Raw genomic sequence first — 21222 nt, 5'->3', positions numbered from 1 at the left:
CAGCGGTACTGCTACTGACTGCTTCTACTGATTCATAATATAATCCAATAAAACATTTTTTTTTTAAATAGGTCTTTCATTTTAATTAAATAAAAATTCAATGAATCATGAATCCCAAATGGCTTCAGAGTTTACTACTTTTGACCAGGCAGGGGACTAGGGTCCCATATCCACAAAGGGACTAGGGGGGAGGCATTATGGGATGTGCACATGTGGTCTCTACAGTACGGCTACATGCTGCAGAAGGACTCTTTCATATAACTCATTAGGTACAAGTCTTATCAGTGCAGGGGAACCATGGTAACGGGTGATTGTCAGGTGTTAATGCACGGAATATTCTGTTCCTCATTCCATCCATAGTCGTCGTCAAATTACATCTCTCCTTTCATCTATTATGTCCTCCACAAGGCTCTCTAAACTGTCCTCTGTCTATCCTTCTATACTAGAGGCTGTCCTCAATGAGGGCTCTCTAAACTGTCCTCTGTCTATCCTTCTATACTAGAGGCTGTCCTCAATGAGGGCTCTTTAAAATGTCCTCTGTCTATCCATCTATACTAGAGGCTGTCCTCAATGAGGGCTCTTTAAACTGTCCTCTGTCTATCCTTCTATACTAGAGGCTGTCCTCAATGAAGGCTCTCTAAACTGTCCTCTGTCTATCCATCTATACTAGAGGCTGTCCTCCACAAGGCTCTCTAAACTGTCCTATGTCTATCCATCTATACTAGAGGCTGTCCTCAATGAGGGCTCTTTAAACTGTCCTCTGTCTATCCTACTATACTAGAGGCTGTCCTCAATGAGGGCTCTTTAAACTGTCCTCTGTCTATCCATCTATACTAGAGGCTGTCCTCAATGAGGGCTCTCTAAACTGTCCTCTGTCTATCCTTCTATACTAGAGGCTGTCCTCAATGAAGGCTCTCTAAACTGTCCTCTGTCTATCCATCTATACTAGAGGCTGTCCTCCACAAGGCTCTCTAAACTGTCCTCTGTCTATCCATCTATACTAGAGTCTGTCCTCAATGAGGGCTCTTTAAACTGTCCTCTGTCTATCCTTCTATACTAGAGCCTGTCCTCAATGAAGGCTCTCTAAACTGTCCTCTGTCTATCCATCTATACTAGAGGCTGTCCTCCACAAGGCTCTCTAAACTGTCCTCTGTCTATCCATCTATACTAGAGGCTGTCCTCAATGAGGGCTCTTTAAACTGTCCTCTTTCTATCCTTCTATACTAGAGGCTGTCCTCAATGAGGGCTCTTTAAACTGTCCTCTGTCTATCCATCTATACTAGAGGCTGTCCTCAATGAGGGCTCTCTAAACTGTCCTCTGTCTATCCATCTATACTAGAGGCTGTCCTCAATGAGGGCTCTTTAAACTGTCCTCTGTCTATCCTTCTATACTAGAGGCTGTCCTCCACAAGGCTCTCTAAACTGTCCTCTGTCTATCCATCTATACTAGAGGCTGTCCTCCAAGAGGCCCTCTAAACTGTCCTCTGTCTATCCTTCTATACTAGAGGCTGTCCTCAATGAGGGCTCTTTAAACTGTCCTCTTTCTATCCATCTATACTAGAGGCTGTCCTCAATGAGGGCTCTTTAAACTGTCCTCTGTCTATCCATCTATACTAGAGGCTGTCCTCAATGAGGGCTCTCTAAACTGTCCTCTGTCTATCCATCTATACTAGAGGCTGTCCTCAATGAGGGCTCTTTAAACTGTCCTCTGTCTATCCATCTATACTAGAGGCTGTCCTCAATGAGGGCTCTTTAAACTGTCCTCTGTCTATCCATCTATACTAGAGGCTGTCCTCAATGAGGGCTCTCTAAACTGTCCTCTGTCTATCCTTCTATACTAGAGACTGTCCTCAATGAGGGCTCTTTAAACTGTCCTCTGTCTATCCTTCTATACTAGAGGCTGTCCTCCACAAGGCTCTCTAAACTGTCCTCTGTCTATCCATCTATACTAGAGGCTGTCCTCCACAAGGCTCTCTAAACTGTCCTCTGTCTATCCTTCTATACTAGAGGCTGTCCTCAATGAGGGCTCTTTAAACTGTCCTCTGTCTATCCATCTATACTAGAGGCTGTCCTCAATGAGGGCTCTCTAAACTGTCCTCTGTCTATCCATCTATACTAGAGGCTGTCCTCAATGAGGGCTCTTTAAACTGTCCTCTGTCTATCCTTCTATACTAGAGGCTGTCCTCCACAAGGCTCTCTAAACTGTCTCTTATCTTGGTGTAAGACTCTTATCTTGTTGTAAGACTCTTGTCCTGGTGTAAGACTCTTATCTTGGTGTAAGACTCTTATCCTGGTGTAAGACTCTTGTCCTGGTGTAAGACTCTTATCTTGGTGTAAGACTCTTATCCTCTTATCTTGGTGTAAGACTCTTATCCTGGTGTAAGACTCTTGTCCTGGTGTAAGACTCTTGTCCTGGTGTAAGACTCTTATCTTGGTGTAAGACTCTTGTCCTGGTGTAAGACTCTTATCTTGGTGTAAGACTCTTGTCCTGGTGTAAGACTCTTATCTTGGTGTAAGACTCTTATCCTGGTGTAAGACTCTTGTCCTGGTGTAAGACTCTTATCTTGGTGTAAGACTCTTGTCCTGGTGTAAGACTCTTATCTTGGTGTAAGACTCTTATCCTCTTATCTTGGTGTAAGACTCTTATCCTGGTGTAAGGCTCTTGTCCTGGTGTAAGACTCTTATCCTCTTATCTTGGTGTAAGACTCTTATCCTCTTATCTTGGTGTAAGACTCTTGTCCTGGTGTAAGCCTCTTGTCCTGGTGTAAGACTCTTATTCTGGTGTAAGACTCTTATCCTGGTGTAAGACTCTTGTCCTGGTGTAAGACTCTTATCCTCTTATCTTGGTGTAAGACTCTTATCCTCTTATCTTGGTGTAAGACTCTTATCCTGGTGTAAGACTCTTGTCCTGGTGGAAGACTCTTATCCTCTTATCTTGGTGTAAGACTCTTATCCTCTTATCTTGGTGTAAGACTCTTATCCTGGTGTAAGACTCTTATCCTGGTGTAAGACTCTTGTCCTGGTGTAAGACTCTTATCCTGGTGTAAGACTACTGTCCTGGTGTAAGACTCTTATCCTGGTATAAGACTACTGTCCTGGTGTAAGACTCTTATCCTGGTTTAAGACTCTTATCCTGGTGTAAGACTCTTATCCTGGTGTAAGACTCTTATCCTGGTGTAAGACTCTTATCCTGGTGTAAGACTCTTGTCCTGGTGTAAGACTCTTGTCCTGGTGTAATACTCTTGTCCTGGTGTAAGACTCTTATCCTGGTGTAAGACTCTTGTCCTGGTGTAAGACTCTTATCCTAGTGTAAGACTCTTGTCCTGGTGTAAGACTCTTATCCTAGTGTAAGACTCTTGTCCTGGTGTAAGACTCTTGTCCTGGTGTAAGACTCTTATCCTAGTGTAAGACTCTTGTCCTGGTGTAAGACTCTTATCCTAGTGTAAGACTCTTGTCCTGGTGTAAGACTCTTGTCCTGGTATAAGACTCTTATCCTGGTGTAAGACTCTTATCCTGGTGTAAGACTCTTGTCCTGGTATAAGACTCTTATCCTGGTGTAAGACTCTTGTCCTGGTATAAGACTCTTATCCTGGTGTAAGACTCTTATCCTGGTGTAAGACTCTTGTCCTGGTGTAAGACTCTTATCTTGGTGTAAGACTCTTGTCCTGGTGTAAGACTCTTATCCTGGTGTAACTCTTGTCCTGGTGTAAGACTCTTGTCCTGGTATAAGACTCTTATCCTGGTGTAAGACTCTTGTCCTGGTGTAAGACTCTTATCCTGGTGTAAGACTCTTGTCCTGGTATAAGACTCTTATCCTGGTGTAAGACTCTTATCCTGGTGTAACTCTTGTCCTGGTGTAAGACTCTTATCCTGGTGTAAGACTCTTATCCTGGTGTAACTCTTGTCCTGGTGTAAGACTCTTGTCCTGGTGTAAGACTCTTATCCTGGTGTAAGACTCTTATCCTGGTGTAAGACTCTTATCCTGGTGTAACTCTTGTCCTGGTGTAAGACTCTTGTCCTGGTGTAAGACTCTTGTCCTGGTGTAAGACTCTTATCCTGGTGTAAGACTCTTATCTTGGTGTAAGACTCTTGTCCTCTTATCTTGGTGTAAGACTCTTGTCCTAGGGCGCTGTCTTGTGTAATATCCAGACCCTAGGGCGTTTAGTACACTGTTCCATACTATACTAAAACACCAACGAACCCTGGACCTGTGTGAGTAGCGAGTCCAAGATCCAGGACCTGTGTGTCAGGTATTGTGGTGAGGCAGCCCCCTCCCCCCTGTCGTAAACAGGCTAGCTTGCTAACGTCATGTAGAATGTTTGTCTTGCAAATTGTCACCCTGAAACTGTTATTTTCAGCTCTTTTGAAAGGAAAAAAAAACGTCTTCTGTAGAATTCTCAGGAAACCGGACCAGGGTACCGCATGTCACATGTGAAAACGCCCTAAGGCTCTCTTTCCCCTTTGTTGTAATCTACAAAGGCCAGAAGCAGTTGTGATAACACATGGTAGAGTTTAGGTTAAAAAAAGTACTTCACAAACTAGAAATGCTGTTTTAACACTGACTGACTGTCTGTGGAGAGTAATACAGTACAGTACATGTAACGATGTGATCTAGCTTCTGCTTAAATCAATCATCAGAGAAGATGAGACGCTTGTCCTACAGAACCTATCAAACACTACCTCTCCAAAGATTTCTCTCTATCTAGCACACAGAGGCTGAAATAGCACCCTATTCCCTATATAGTGTACTACTTTTGACCAGGGCAACCTAATTTCTCTTTGAAGTGTTAGAGAAAGAAGCAACAAAGCCAGAAGAGAATGAGAACGAGGGGGAAACATCTAAGGCAGAACAATCTATTTCTGGTTAAGAGAGAGAAATCTCATTATCATTCTCCATCGTTAAAACTGTTAAATGTTCCTCCGATTACTGCCGTGAACCTTATTTAACCTCCTTCAACTTATTAAACCAACTAATTTATTAAACCTCCTTCAACAAACTTCATTAAACCCCCAACTACGTTATTAAACCTCCTTCAACGTATTAAACCTCCAACTAACTCATTAAACCTCCTTCAACTAACTTCATTAAACCTCCAACTAACTTATTAAACCTCCTTCAGCTAACTTTATTAAACCCCCAACTAACTTATTACACCTCCTTCAACTAACTTATTAAATCTCCTTCAACAAACGTATTAAATCTATTTCAACTAACTTATTAAATCTCCAACTCACTTATTAAACATCCAACTAACTTATTAAATCTCCAACTCACTTATTAAACATCCAACTAACTTATTAAATCTCCAACTCACTTATTAAACATCCAACTAACTTATTAAATCTCCAACTCACGTATTACATTTCCTTCAGCTGACTTGTTAAACCTCCAACTAACTTATCAAACCTCCTTCAGCTAACTCTATGATCAACGACAGCCTATTGTATCACTCAGACTTCAGAGGCTGGTGTGGGATCGTAACCATTCGCAGAGGCTGCGTAGATGATTATAACCTTTCATAGAGGCTGCGTATCTCTACGCCATGAATCAACGGCTCATCATCCTCAGTCATTTTATTCTTGCAGCAAGACCGGGGGAGAGATGCACCCTTTCTGCTGCACAGATGATGGAGATGGAAACAACTAGAGCACTATGAGGGCTTATGAGCCTTCATAGAGAATGCAAAGAGCTTATAGGACTTCATACAGGCTGTGTAGGTGTTTATTATGTTTAATAGATGCCTGCGTTCATTATTTTTTATTCTTGCATCAATCACCAGGGGAGAGATGAGATGCTGCCCTACAGCACATATCAAACACTCTCTCCAAAGGTTTCTCTCTATCTAGAACACATCTAGCACTTCCTGTCTCCATCTAGAACACATCGAGCACTTCCTGTCTCTATCTAGGACACATCGAGCACTTCCTGACTCTATCTAGAACACATCGAACACTTCCTGACTCTATCTAGAACACATCGAGCACTTCCTGTCTCTATCTAGGACACATCGAGCACTTCCTGTCTCTATCTAGAACACATCGAGCACTTCCTGTCTCTATCTAGAACACATCGAGCATGTCCTTCTGCACAGATGATGGTGGTGGAGACAACAGGAGCTCTAAAGGCGCTTATGAGCCTTCATAGCCGCGACATAGGGGCTTATAACCTCTTGCAGGGGCTGAATAGGGGGCTCACATTTTTGGGGAGCTGTGTGGGAGGTCGGAAGCCTTTATAGAAATTGCATAGGTCTTTAGATTAAAACGTCATGCTTTTTTTTCAAATTCGACAATTGCAATAATTTTATGAGTTACTGAATAGACTGAACACACACCAATGATCACAGTACAGTCTTCAAATTAAAGGGCATAAAACATACTTTAGCTCCAGGGGAAGTGAAGTGGCTTTACAAGACAGCTCCTACTGAAACACCCAGGACTCATTATGGAATACTCTCTGTCTCCCTCTGTCTCCCTCTGTCTCCCTCTGTCTCTCTCTGTCTCTCTCTCTCTCTCTCTCTCTCTCTCTCTCTCTCTCTCTCTCTCTCTCTCTTTCTGTCTCTCTGTGTATCTCTCTCTCTCTCTCTCTCACTCTATCCTTCCCTCACTCTCTCCCCCCTTCCTTCTCTCTCCCCCTCTCCCCTTCACTCTCTCCCTCCCCTTTCTTCCCTCTCTCTCTCTCTCTCTCTCTCTCTCTCTCTCCTTCCTCAATCCCTCTCTCTCTCTCCCTCCCCTCTCCCTCTCTTTCCTTCCCTCCCTTCATCTCTCTTTCTCCCCTTCACTCCCGGTCTCTCTCTCTCACTTACTCTCTCTTTATCTCTCTCTCAAATGAACCCGATCAACCCCTCAAACCTCAAATGGAGAGACAAGAAACAGCCTTCAGAAGCACTTACGAGGTAGCCTGGTCCCAGATCTATTTACGAGGTAGCCTGGTCCCAGATCTATTTACGAGGTAGCCTGGTCACAGATCTGTTTACGAGGTAGCCTGGTCCCAGATCTATTTACGAGGTAGCCTGGTCCCAGATCTGTTTACGAGGTAGCCTGGTCCCAGATCTGTTTACGAGGTAGCCTGGTCCCAGATCTATTTACGAGGTAGCCTGGTCACAGATCTGTTTACGAGGTAGCCTGGTCCCAGATCTATTTACGAGGTATCCTGGACCCAGATCTATTTACGACGTAGCCTGGTCCCAGATCTATTTACGAGGTAGCCTGGACCAAGATCTATTTACGAGGTAGCCTGGTCCCAGATCTGTTTACGAGGTAGCCTGGTCCCAGATCTATTTACGAGGTAGCCTGGTCCCAGATCTATTTACGAGGTAGCCTGGTCCCAGATCTGTTTACGAGGTAGCCTGGTCCCAGATCTATTTACGAGGTAGCCTGGACCCAGATCTGTTTACGAGGTAGCCTGGTCCCAGATCTATTTACGAGGTAGCCTGGTCCCAGATCTATTTACGAGGTAGCCTGGTCCCAGATCTGTTTACGAGGTAGCCTGGTCCCAGATCTGTTTACGAGGTAGCCTGGTCCCAGATCTATTTACGAGGTAGCCTGGTCCCAGATCTGTTTACGAGGTAGCCTGGTCCCAGATCTATTTACGAGGTAGCCTGGTCCCAGATCTATTTACGAGGTAGCCTGGTCACAGATCTGTTTACGAGGTAGCCTGGTCCCAGATCTGTTTACGAGGTAGCCTGGTCCCAGATCTGTTTACGAGGTAGCCTGGTCCCAGATCTATTTACGAGGTAGCCTGGTCCCAGATCTGTTTACGAGGTAGCCTGGTCACAGATCTGTTTACGAGGTAGCCTGGTCCCAGATCTATTTACGAGGTAGCCTGGTCCCAGATCTATTTGTGTTGTCTTGCCTCTAGTAGCCTGGTCCCAGATATATTTGTGTTGTCTTGCCTTTAGTAGCCTGGCCCCAGATCTGTTTGGTTGGTGTCACAAATAGATCTGGGACCAGGCTATAGTGCTCTGAGCTGCATTAATAATGAAGGGAGAAAGAGTTTCATCTTTATCACCTTCAGTAAAGCCCAGATATTATTGAAACCTCCTTTAACACCTCCAGTATTGAAAGTGTGGTTGCTATAAATGCGTCCCGAATTGCACACTATTCACCATATAGTGCACTACTTTAGACTATAAGTAGTGCACTATGAAGGGTAGGGTATCATTTGGGACATAGTCTATCCCTAATACCTGCAGTGTGATAGAAGCTGTCCCTAATACCTCTCTTTTGTGTCAGCATGCTAACTAAGGCTGGCTGCTGGCCTACATAATCCCTTAATCCTGCTGGTGAGAGGCCCTATAACAGACGGGATTATAACTCAGATTAACAAGAGAGGAGCTTGTTCAGACACAGCAGAAAGTTACACCGCCCTCCTAGAGCCCTTAGGATGTATCACTTTAACCTGGGGCGGAGGGAGGGAGGGAGATTGAGGGAGAGAAAGAGAGAGAGAGATAGAGAGAGAGATATAGAGAGAGATAGAGAGAGAGAGATAGAGAGAGATAGAGAGAGAGAGATAGAGAGAGAGAGATAGAGAGAGATAGAGAGAGAGAGATAGAGAGAGATAGAGAGAGAGGGACAGAATGAGAGAGAGAGGCGGACAGAATGAGAGAGAGAGAGGGACAGAATGAGAGAGAGAGAGGGACAGAATGAGAGAGAGAGAGGGACAGATAGATAGATAGATAGATAGATAGATAGATAGATAGATAGATAGAGAGAGAGATAGAGAGATAGATAGATAGAGAGAGAGAGAGAGAGAGAGAGAGAGAGAGAGAGAGAGAGAGAAGGACACTATGTGAAGGAGTGGGATGAGAGCTGGCAACGGGAGTGTTGCTAATAGCAAATTCTAGATGCCACCTATGGCTGTTGTGCCCTTCAGCAAGACACCCTAACCCCTAAACCATAAACCCCAAGACTGCTTCAGGGTGGCTGTCCTCTGGCTGATCTTTCTAACCTTCTGTGTGTGTGATCAAAACATTCAGTCTGGTTTAAACCAGGCTAGACTGTCAGTGGCCTCGTGTTGCTATACCTACAAAATCACTGGAGAATTATGTATTGTAAAAATGGTTTGAACGGTCCACTGCCTACCCCCCCCCCCCCCCCAGCAGTCTGTGATTTATACTTATTGAAATTGGTAATGGTTTACACCGGTAAAGTCAAACGTCACAACTTCTCTGATGACGAACACACATTTTTGCCTTGTCTCCATTCGCCCACATGGCTGCGTTTTGCTAGACCCCCAAAAAACATAGGCAGTGGGAGAACCTAAGTAAATACATTTTTAAATGTAAAAAAGAAGAAGATATGTGTTATTAACTAGCTAGCTAGATGGCTAAAGAGGGGAAGGGATTCTGTCTCTAGTGAGGGGAAGGGGTTATGTCTCTAGTGAGGGGAAGGGGAAGGGGTTCTGTCTCTAGTGAGGGGAAGGGGAAGGGGTTCTGTCTCTAGTGAGGGGAAGGGGTTCTGTCTCTAGTGAGGGGAAGGGGTTCTGTCTCTAGTGAGGGGAAGGGGTTCTGTCTCTAGTGAGGGGAAGGGGTTCTGTCTCTAGTGAGGGGAAGGGGTTCTGTCTCTAGTGAGGGGAAGGGGTTCTGTCTCTAAAGAGGGGAAAGGGTTCTGTCTCTAGTGAGGGGAGGGGGTTCTGTCTCTAAAAGGGGGAAGGGGTTCTGTCTCTAGTGAGGGGAAGGGGTTCTGTCTCTAGTGAGGGGAAGGGGTTCTGTCTCTAGTGAGGGGAAGGGGTTCTGTCTCTAAAGAGGGGAAGGGGTTCTGTCTCTAGTGAGGGGAAGGGGTTCTGTCTAGTGAGGGGAAAGGGTTCTGTCTAGTGAGGGGAAGGGGTTCTGTCTCTAGTGAGGGGAAGGGGTTCTGTCTCTAGTGAGGGGAAGGGGTTCTGTCTCTAAAGAGGGGAAGGGGTTTTGTCTCTAGTGAGGGGAAGGGGTTCTGTCTCTAGTGAGGGGAAGGGGTTCTGTCTCTAGTGAGGGGAAGGGGTTCTGTCTCTAGTGAGGGGAAGGGGTTCTGTCTCTAAAGAGGGGAAGGGGTTCTGTCTCTAGTGGGGAGAAGGGGTTCTGTCTCTAAAGAGGGGAAGGGGTTCTGTCTCTAGTGAGGGGAGGGGGTTCTGTCTCTAAAGAGGGGAAGGGGTTCTGTCTCTAAAGAGGGGAAGGGGTTCTGTCTCTAGTGAGGGGAAGGGGGTCTGTCTCTAGTGAGGGGAAGGGGTTCTGTCTCTAGTGAGGGGAAGGGGTTCTTTCTCTAGTGAGGGGAAGGGGTTCTGTCTCTAGTAAGGGGAAGGGGTTCTGTCTCTAGTGAGGGGAAGGGGTTCTGTCTCTAGTGAAGGGAAGGGTTCTGTCTCTAAAGAGGGGAAGGGGTTCTGTCTCTAGTGAGGGGAAGGGGTTCTGTCTCTAGTGAGGGGAAGGGGTTCTGTCTCTAGTGAGGGGAAGGGGTTCTGTCTCTAGTGAGGGGAAGGGGTTCTGTCTCTAGTGAGGGGAAGGGGTTCTGTCTCTAGTGAGGGGAAGGGGTTCTGTCTCTAAAGAGGGGAAGGGGTTCTGTCTCTAGTGAGGGGAAGGGGTTCTGTCTCTAGTGAAGGGAAGGGGTTCTGTCTCTAAAGAGGGGAAGGGGTTCTGTCTCTAGTGAGGGGAAGGGGTTCTGTCTCTAGTGGGGGGAAGGGGTTCTGTCTCTAGTGAGGGGAAGGGGTTCTGTCTCTAGTGAGGGGAAGGGGTTCTGTCTCTAGTGAAGGGAAGGGGTTCTGTCTCTAAAGAGGGGAAGGGGTTCTGTCTCTAGTGAGGGGAAGGGGTTCTGTCTCTAGTGAGGGGAAGGGGTTCTGTCTCTAAAGAGGGGAAGGGGTTCTGTCTCTAAAGAGGGGAAGGGGTTCTGTCTCCAAAGAGGGGAAGGGGTTCTGTCTCTAGTGAGGGGAAGGGGTTCTGTCTCTAGTGAGGGGAAGGGGTTCTGTCTCTAAAGAGGGGAAGGGGTTCTGTCTCTAGTGAGGGGAAGGGGTTCTGTCTCTAGTGAGGGGAAGGGGTTCTGTCTCTAAAGAGGGGAAGGGGTTCTGTCTCTAAAGAGGGGAAGGGGTTCTGTCTCTAGTGAGGGGAAGGGGTTCTGTCTCTAGTGAGGGGAAGGGGTTATGTCTCTAGTGAGGGGAAGGGGTTCTGTCTCTAAAGAGGGGAAGGGGTTCTGTCTCTAGTGAGGGGAAGGGGTTCTGTCTCTAGTGAGGGGAAGGGGTTCTGTCTCTAGTGAGGGGAAGGGGTTCTGTCTCTAAAGAGGGGAAGGGGTTCTGTCTCTAGTGAGGGGAAGGGGTTCTGTCTCTAAAGAGGGGAAGGGGTTCTGTCTCTAGTGAGGGGAAGGGGTTCTGTCTCTAGTGAAGGGAAGGGGTTCTGTCTCTAAAGAGGGGAAGGGGTTCTGTCTCTAGTGAAGGGAAGGGTTTCTGTCTCTAAAGAGGGGAAGGGGTTCTGTCTCTAGTGAGGGAAGGGGTTCTGTCTCTAGTGAGGGGAAGGGGTTCTGTCTCTAGTGAGGGGAAGGGGTTCTGTCGCTAGTGAGGGGAAGGGGTTCTGTCTCTAGTGAGGGGAAGGGATTCTGTCTCTAGTGAGGGGAAGGGGTTCTGTCTCTAAAGAGGGGAAGGGGTTCTGTCTCTAGTGAGGGGAAGGGGTTCTGTCTCTAAAGAGGGGAAGGGGTTCTGTCTCTAAAGAGGGGAAGGGGTTCTGTCTCTAAAGAGGGGAAGGGGTTCTGTCTCTAGTGAGGGGAAGGGGTTCTGTCTCTAAAGAGGGGAAGGGGTTCTGTCTCTAGTGAGGGGAAGGGGTTCTGTCTCTAGTGAGGGGAAGGGGTTCTGTCTCTAGTGAGGGGAAGGGGTTCTGTCTCTAGTGGGGGAAGGGGTTCTGTCTCTAGTGAGGGGAAGGGGTTCTGTCTCTAGTGGGGGAAGGGGTTCTGTCTCTAGTGAGGGGAAGGGGTTCTGTCTCTAAAGATGGGAAGGGGTTCTGTCTCTAGTGAGGGGAAGGGGTTCTGTCTCTAGTGGGGGAAGGGGTTCTGTCTCTAAAGAGGGGAAGGGGTTCTGTCTCTAAAAGGGGAAGGGGTTCTGTCTCTAAAGAGGGGAAGGGGTTCTGTCTCTAGTGAAGGGAAGGGGTTCTGTCTCTAGTGAGGGGAAGGGGTTCTGTCTCTAAAGAGGGGAAGGGGTTCTGTCTCTAGTGAGGGGAAGGGGTTCTGTCTCTAGTGAGGGGAAGGGGTTCTGTCTCTAAAGAGGGGAAGGGGTTCTGTCTCTAAAGAGGGGAAGGGGTTCTGTCTCTAAAGAGGGGAAGGGGTTCTGTCTCTAGTGAGGGGAAGCGGTTCTGTCTCTAAAGAGGGGAAGGGGTTCTGTCTCTAGTGAGGGGAAGGGGTTCTGTCTCTAGTGAGGGGAAGGGGTTCTGTCTCTAGTGAGGGGAAGGGGTTCTGTCTCTAGTGAGGGGAAGGGGTTCTGTCTCTAGTGAGGGGAAGGGGTTCTGTCTCTAAAGAGGGGAAGGGGTTCTGTCTCTAGTGAGGGGAAGGGGTTCTGTCTCTAAAGAGGGGAAGGGGGTCTGTCTCTAGTGAGGGGAAGGGGTTCTGTCTCTAGTGAGGGGAAGGGGTTCTGTCTCTAGTGAGGGGAAGGGGTTCTGTCTCTAAAGAGGGGAAGGGGTTCTGTCTCTAGTGAGGGGAAGGGGTTCTGTCTCTAAAGAGGGGAAGGGGTTCTGTCTCTAAAGAGGGGAATGGGTTCTGTCTCTAGTGAGGGGAAGGGGTTCTGTCTCTAGTGAGGGGAAGGGGTTCTGTCTCTAGTGAGGGGAAGGGGTTCTGTCTCTAGTGAGGGGAAGGGGTTCTGTCTCTAGTGAGGGGAAGGGGTTCTGTCTCTAGTGAGGGGAAGGGGTTCTGTCTCTAGTGAGGGGAAGGGGTTCTGTCTCTAAAGAGGGGAAGGGGTTCTGTCTCTAGTGAGGGGAAGGGGTTCTGTCTCTAAAGAGGGGAAGGGGTTCTGTCTCTAGTGAGGGGAAGGGGTTCTGTCTCTAGTGAAGGGAAGGGGTTCTGTCTCTAAAGAGGGGAAGGGGTTCTGTCTCTAGTGAAGGGAAGGGTTTCTGTCTCTAAAGAGGGGAAGGGGTTCTGTCTCTAGTGAGGGGAAGGGGTTCTGTCTCTAGTGAGGGGAAGGGGTTCTGTCTCTAGTGAGGGGAAGGGGTTCTGTCTCTAGTGAGGGGAAGGGGTTCTGTCTCTAGTGAGGGGAAGGGATTCTGTCTCTAGTGAGGGGAAGGGGTTCTGTCTCGAAAGAGGGGAAGGGTTCTGTCTCTAGTGAGGGGAAGGGGTTCTGTCTCTAGTGAGGGGAAGGGGTTCTGTCTCTAAAGAGGGGAAGGGGTTCTGTCTCTAAAGAGGGGAAGGGGTTCTGTCTCTAAAGAGGGGAAGGGGTTCTGTCTCTAGTGAGGGGAAGGGGTTCTGTCTCTAGTGAGGGGAAGGGGGTCTGTCTCTAGTGAGGGAAGGGGTTCTGTCTCTAGTGGGGGGAAGGGGTTCTGTCTCTAAAGAGGGGAAGGGGTTCTGTCTCTAGTGAGGGGAAGGGGTTCTGTCTCTAGTGAGGGGAAGGGGTTCTGTCTCTAGTGAGGGGAAGGGGTTCTGTCTCTAAAGAGGGGAAGGGGTTCTGTCTCTAGTGAGGGGAGGGGGTTCTGTCTCTAAAAGGGGGAAGGGGTTCTGTCTCTAAAGATGGGAAGGGGTTCTGTCTCTAGTGAAGGGAAGGGGTTCTGTCTCTAGTGAGGGGAAGGGGTTCTGTCTCTAGTGAGGGCAATACTATAAACCAGAGCACATAGGGTGGAAAATAAAGCTACTAGCTACTATATAGAACATAATGTGTCAGTTGGGGTTCATTGAGTTATAAAGAGGGTGAGAAATACTGGGCAATGTTGTGGAAATGTGTAGACATTACACAGCTGGAGACAATCTAAACAGAGAGGGGTTGTTGTGGAAATGTGTAGACATCACACAGCTGGAGACAATCTAAACAGAGAGGGGTTGTTGTGGAAATGTGTAGACATCACACAGCTGTAGACAATCTAAACAGAGAGGGGTTGTTTTGGAAATGTGTAGACATCACACAGCTGTAGACAATCTAAACAGAGAGGGGTTGTTTTGGAAATGTGTAGACATCACACAGCTGGAGACAATCTAAACAGAGAGGGGTTGTTGTGGAAATGTGTAGACATCACACAGCTGGAGACAATCTAAACAGAGAGGGGTTGTTGTGGAAATGTGTAGACATCACACAGCTGGAGACAATCTAAACAGAGAGGGGTTGTTGTGGAAATGTGTAGACATCACACAGCTGGAGACAATCTAAACAGAGAGGGGTTGTTGTGGAAATGTGTAGACATCACACAGCTGGAGACAATCTAAACAGAGAGGGGTTGTTGTGGAAATGTGTAGACATCACACAGCTGGAGACAATCTAAACAGAGAGGGGTTGTTGTGGAAATGTGTAGACATCACACAGCTGGAGACAATCTAAACAGAGAGGGGTTGTTGTGGAAATGTGTAGACATCACACAGCTGGAGACAATCTAAACAGAGAGGGGTTGTTGTGGAAATGTGTAGACATCACACAGCTGGAGACAATCTAAACAGAGAGGGGTTGTTGTGGAAATGTGTAGACATCACACAGCTGGAGACAATCTAAACAGAGAGGGGTTGTTTTGGTGTCGTCAAAGAACTATGTAGATATCTGTCACCTGGCATCAATCATTACACACACCTGGCATCAATCATTACACACACCTGGCATCAATCATTACACACACCTGGCATCAATCATTACACACACTTGGCATCAATCATTACACACACCTGGCATCAATCATTACACACACCTGGCATCAATCATTACACACACCTGGCATCAATCATTACACACACCTGGCATCAATCATTACACACACTTGGCATCAATCATTACACACACCTGGCATCAATCATTACACACACTTGGCATCAATCATTACGTTCACCTGGAATCAATCATTACACACACCTGGCATCAATCATTACACACACCTGGCATCAATCATTACACACACCTGGCATCAATCATTACACACACCTGGCATCAATCATTACACACACCTGGCATCAATCATTACACACACCTGGCATCAATCATTACACACACCTGGCATCAATCATTACACACACCTGGCATCAATCATTACACACACTTGGCATCAATCATTACGTTCACCTGGCATCAATCATTACACACACCTGGCATCAATCATTACACACACCTGGCATCAGTCATTACACACACTTGGCATCAATCATTACACACACCTGGCATCAATCATTACACACACCTGGCATCAATCATTATGTTCACCTGGCATCAATCATTACGTTCACCTGGCATCAGTCATTACACACACCTGGCATCAATCATTACGCTCACCTGGCATCAATCATTGCACACACCTGGCATCAATCATTACGTTCACTTGGCATCAATCATTACACACACCTGGCATCAATAATTACACACACTTGGCATCAATCATTACGTTCACCTGGCATCAATCATTACGTTCACCTGGCATCAGTCATTACACACACCTGGCATCAATCATTACGCTCACCTGGCATCAATCATTACGCTCACCTGGCATCAATCATTACGTTCAGCTAGCATCTATCATTACGTTCACCTGGCATCAATCATTATGTTCACCTGGCATCAATCATTACGTTCACCTGGCATCTATCATTATGTTCACCTGGCATCAATCATTACGTTCACCTGGCATCTATCTTTACGTTCACCTGGCATCAATCATTACGTTCACCTGGCATCAATCATTACGTTCACCTGGCATCAATCATTACGTTCACCTGGCATCAATCATTACGTTCACCTGGCATCAGTCATTACACACACCTGGCATCAATCATTACGCTCACCTGGCATCAATCATTACGCTCACCTGGCATCAATCATTACGTTCAGCTAGCATCTATCATTACGTTCACCTGGCATCAATCATTATGTTCACCTGGCATCAATCATTACGTTCACCTGGCATCTATCATTACGTTCACCTGGCATCAATCATTACGTTCACCTGGCATCTATCATTACGTTCACCTGGCATCAATCATTACATTCACCTGGCATCAATCATTACGTTCACCTGGCATCAATCATTACGTTCACCTGGCATCAATCATTACGTTCACCTGGCATCAATCATTACGTTCACCTGGCATCAATCATTACGCTCACCTGGCATCAATCATTATGTTCACCTGGCATCAATCATTACGCTCACCTGGCATCAATCATTACGTTCAGCTGGCATCAATCATTACGCTCACCTGGCATCAATCATTACGCTCACCTGGCATCAATCATTATGTTCACCTAGCATCAATCATTACGTTCACCTGGCATCAATCATTACGTTCACCTGGCATCAGTCATTACACACACCTAGCATCAATCATTACGTTCACCTGGCATCAATCATTACATTCAGCTAGCATCAATCATTACGTTCACCTGGCATCTATCATTACGTTCACCTGGCATCAATCATTACGTTCACCTGGCATCAATCATTACTTTCACCTGGCATCAGTCATTACACACACCTGGCATCAGTCATTACACACACCTGGCATCAATCATTATTACGTTCACATGGCATCAATCATTACGTTCAGCTAGCATCAATCATTACGTTCACCTGGCATCAATCATTACGTTCAGCTAGCAATCATTACGTTCAGCTAGCATCAATCATTACGTTCAGCTAGCATCAATCATTACGTTCAGCTAGCATCAATCATTACGTTCAGCTAGCTTCAATCATTATGTTCAGCTAGCATCAATCATTACGTTCAGCTAGCATCAATCATTACGTTCACCTGGCATCTATCATTACATGTATCCGCTCCTCATGATCTGGAACTCGGTTCATTCCCCAGGCAGTATTAAATGAATATTAATTCTTGTTCAATGTTTTGTTTATTATTAAACTCACCACTTGCTTCCCGACTCCCAGCGTCTACGTTATAATATCACAAGGATGGAGACATTCTAAACAGGTTGTTTTGGTGTCAGGTAATGTAAACAAAACATAATTATTGTGACAGTAGCTGCTGTTGGTTTCCTCTTACCTTTAATTGCATTGAGACATCCTAGTGCCTCGACATCCTAGTGCCTCGACATCCTAGTGCCTCGACATCCTTGTGCCTCGAAATCCTACTGTTGAAACAGCCTAGTGCTGAGATATACTAGTGCCTCGACATTCTAGTGCCTCGACGTCCTAGTGCTGAGACATCCTAGTGCTGAGACATCCTAGTGCTGAGACATCCTAGTGCTGAGACATCCTAGTGCTGAGACATCCTAGTGCTGAGACATCCTAGTGCTGAAACATCCTAGTGCCTCGACATTCTAGTGCCTCGACATCCTAGTGCCTCGACATCCTAGTGCTGAGACATCCTAGTGCTGAGACATCCTAGTGCTGAGACATCCTAGTGCTGAGACAGTCTAGTGCCTCGACATTCTAGTGCCTCGACAACCTAGTGCCTCGACAACCTAGTGCCTCGACATTCTAGTGCCTCGACAACCTAGTGCCTCGACAACCTAGTGCTGAGACATCCTAGTGCTGAGACATCCTAGTGCTGAGACATCCTAGTGCCTCGACATCCTAGTGCCTCGACATCCTAGTGCTGAGACATTTTAGTGCCTCGACATTCTAGTGCCTCGACAACCTAGTGCCTCGACAACCTAGTGCCTCGACATCCTAGTGCTGAGACATCCTAGTGCTGAGACATCCTAGTGCTGAGACATCCTAGTGCTGAGACATCCTAGTGCTGAGACATCCTAGTGCCTCGACATCCTAGTGCTGAGACATTTTAGTGCCTCGACATTCTAGTGCCTCGACATTCTAGTGCCTCGACAACCTAGTGCCTCGACAACCTAGTGCCTCGACATCCTAGTGCCTCGACAACCTAGTGCCTCGACATCCTAGTGCTGAGACATCCTAGTGCTGAGACATCCTAGTGCTGAGACATCCTAGTGCTGAGACATCCTAGTGCCTCGACATCCTAGTGCTGAGACATTTTAGTGCCTCGACATTCTAGTGCCTCGACAACCTAGTGCCTCGACAACCTAGTGCCTCGACATCCTAGTGCTGAGACATTCTAGTGCTGAGACATCCTAGTGCTGAGACATCCTAGTGCTGAGACATCCTAGTGCTGAGACAGTCTAGTGCCTCGACAACCTAGTGCCTCGACATTCTAGTGCCTCGACAACCTAGTGCCTCGACAACCTAGTGCCTCGACATCCTAGTGCTGAGACATTCTAGTGCTGACACATCTTAGTGCTGAGACATCCTAGTGCTGAGACATCCTAGTGCTGAGACATCCTAGTGCTGAGACATCCTAGTGCTGAGACATCCTAGTGCTGAGACATCCTAGTGCTGAGACATCCTAGTGCTGAGACAGTCTAGTGCTGAGACATCCTAGTGCTGAGACAGTCTAGTGCCTCGACATTCTAGTGCCTCGACAACCTAGTGCCTCGACAACCTAGTGCCTCGACATTCTAGTGCCTCGACAACCTAGTGCCTCGACATTCTAGTGCTGAGACATCCTAGTGCCTCGACATCCTAGTGCTGAGACATCCCAGTGCTGAGACATCCTAGTGCTGAGACATCCTAGTGCTGAGACATCCTAGTGCTGAGACATCCTAGTGCTGAGACATCCTAGTGCTGAGACATCCTAGTGCTGAGACATCCTAGTGCTGAGACGTCCTAGTGCTGAGACATCCTAGTGCTGAGACAGTGCATCCTTGGGCATCCTGGGACAGTACATCCTAGTGCATTCTGGGACAGTACATCCAAGTGCATTCTGGGACGTGTGTTAATGAAACAAGAAAATACACTTACGGACACACATGTCTCCCCTCTCAAAGTAACCCGGGCAACACTGTGAGCGGCGTCGGTACATGGTCCGGACTCCCCGCCGGTAGGCCGTCTTATAGCTGATCCTGGAGAGAAGACAGGACATTATGGGACATCAGGTTAAAGAGAGTGACCCTGCTTTCTTCAAAACAGAATGAGACACCGGGGGAAGAAGACAGGCATTATGGGACATAATATTGAGCGAGAGAGATGTAAAAGGAACAGAGAGAGAGAGAGACACAGAGAGAGAGAGAGAGAGAGACAGAGAGAGAGAGAGATAGAGACTGTGAGAGAGAGAGAGAGACAGAGAGAGAGACAGAGAGAGAGACAGAGAGAGAGATAGAGACTGTGTGAGAGAGAGAGAGATTTATAAGAGAGAGAGACAGAGAGACAGAGAGAGAGAGATAGAGACTGTGTGTGAGAGAGAGAGAGAGAGAGAGAGAGAGAGAAAGAGAGAGACTGAGAGAGAGACTGTGTGAGAGAGAGAGAGAGAGAGAGAGAGAGAGAGACCGAGAGAGATACTGTGAGAGAGAGAGAGAGAGAGAGAGAGAGAGAGAGAGAGAGAGAGAGAGAGAGAGAGATGTATAAGAGAGAGAAAAAGAGAAAAACATCTAACATTGTAAAATCCATATACACAAACAACAAGTGTGCAGTTAAAATTTGGCGAACACACATTTGTTTCCACATGGCAGTGAGGTGCAGCTGAAGTCAAATGTTTACTGTTTGTCGATGCTCTGGAGCTTCTGTCCCCAACCAAGTACTGCCGAGAGCAGCACCTAGATCTTCTGCACAGATTCTGCCAGACCTGGGCACTGACAGACCTGGGCCCTGACAGTAAATCTCAGTAAGACCAAAATAATGGTGTTCCAAAAAAGGTCCAGTCACCAGGATCACAAATACAAATTCCATCTAGACACCGTTGCCCCAGAGCACACAAAAAACTATACATACCTTGGCCTAAACATCAGCGCCACAGGTAACTTCCACAAAGCTGTGAACGAGCTGAGAGACAAGGCAAGAAGGGCCTTCTATGCCATCAAAAGGAACATAAAATTTGAGATAACAATTAGGATCTGGCTAAAAATAATTGAATCCGTTGTAGAACCCATTGGCCTTTATGGTTGTGAGGTCTGGGGTCCGCTCACCAACCAAGACTTCACAAAATGGGACAAAAACCAAATTGAGACTCTGCATGCAGAATTCTGCAAAATATCCTCTGTGTACAACGTAGAACACCAAATAATGCAGAGCAGAATTAGGCCGATACCCACTAATTATAGACATCCAGAGGAGAGCCGTTAAATTCTACAACCACCTAAAAGGAAGCGATTCCCAAACCTTCCATAACAAAGCCATCACCTACAGAGAGATTAACCTGGAGAAGAGTCCCCTAAGCAAGCTGGTCCTGGGGCTCTGTGGGGTGTGTTTGTGTTTGTGAACAGGACAGCAGCACAATTAGACCCAATGAAATCATGAGAAAACAAAAATATTATTACTTGACACATTGGAACCAATCAACAAAACAAACAGAGCAAACTAGAATGCTATTTGGCCCTACACAGAGAGTACACAGTGGCAGAATACCTGACCACTGTGATTGACCCAAACTTAAGGAAAGCTTTGACTATGTGTAACGGATGTGAAACGGTTAGCTTAGTTAGCGGTGTGCGCTAAATAGCGTTTCAATTGGTGACGTCACTTGCTCTGAGACCTTGAAGTAGTTGTTCCACTTGCTCTGCAAGGGCCGCGGCTTTTGTGGAGCGATGGGTAACGATGCTTCGTGGGTGACTGTTGTTGATGTGTGCAGAGGGTCCCTGGTTCGCGCCCAGGTAGGGGCGAGGGGACGGTCTAAAATTATACTGTCACATATGTACAGACTCAGTGACCATAGCCTTGCTATTGAGAAAGGCCAACATAGGTTCACATTGTCTCCATTGACCCAGAGACATTACTGCCCCAATGGGGACAGTCCCAATGGGGACAGTAATGTTTCTGGGTCAATGGGGACAGTGTGTACCCACCTGTGTCTGGGCCAATGGGGACAGTAATGTGTCTGGGCCAATGGGGACAGTAATGTGTCTGGGCCAATGGGGACAGTAATGTGTCTGGGTCAATGAGGACAGTAATGTCTCTGGGCCAATGGGGACAGTAATGTGTCTGGGCCAATGGGGACAGTAATGTCTCTGGGCCAATGGGGACAGTAATGTCTCTGGGCCAATGGGGACAGTAATGTCTCTGGGTCAATGGGGACAGTAATGTGTCTGGGTCAATGGGGACAGTAATGTCTCTGGGCCAATGGGGACAGTGTGTACCCACCTGTGTC

The 21222-nt window shown here is 46.9% G+C and overlaps 1 protein-coding gene across 1 annotated transcript in view; it reads right to left on the bottom strand.

Annotated features, from left to right (window-relative positions):
• Positions 1-21222, bottom strand: part of megf11 (multiple EGF-like-domains 11) — a 551700-nt gene that overhangs the window by 334771 nt on the left and 195707 nt on the right. The window contains exon 6 of the mRNA XM_064990212.1: positions 18885-18985. Coding sequence (XP_064846284.1) covers positions 18885-18985 — 101 coding nt within the window. The remainder of the gene's footprint in view (positions 1-18884; positions 18986-21222) is intronic.

Source organism: Oncorhynchus masou, chromosome 15, assembly GCF_036934945.1.
Source record: "Oncorhynchus masou masou isolate Uvic2021 chromosome 15, UVic_Omas_1.1, whole genome shotgun sequence".
NCBI classification, from domain to species: domain Eukaryota; kingdom Metazoa; phylum Chordata; class Actinopteri; order Salmoniformes; family Salmonidae; genus Oncorhynchus; species Oncorhynchus masou.
The sequence above is the reverse complement of the archived record's forward strand: the minus strand, read 5'-3'. Positions and strand labels throughout refer to the sequence as shown.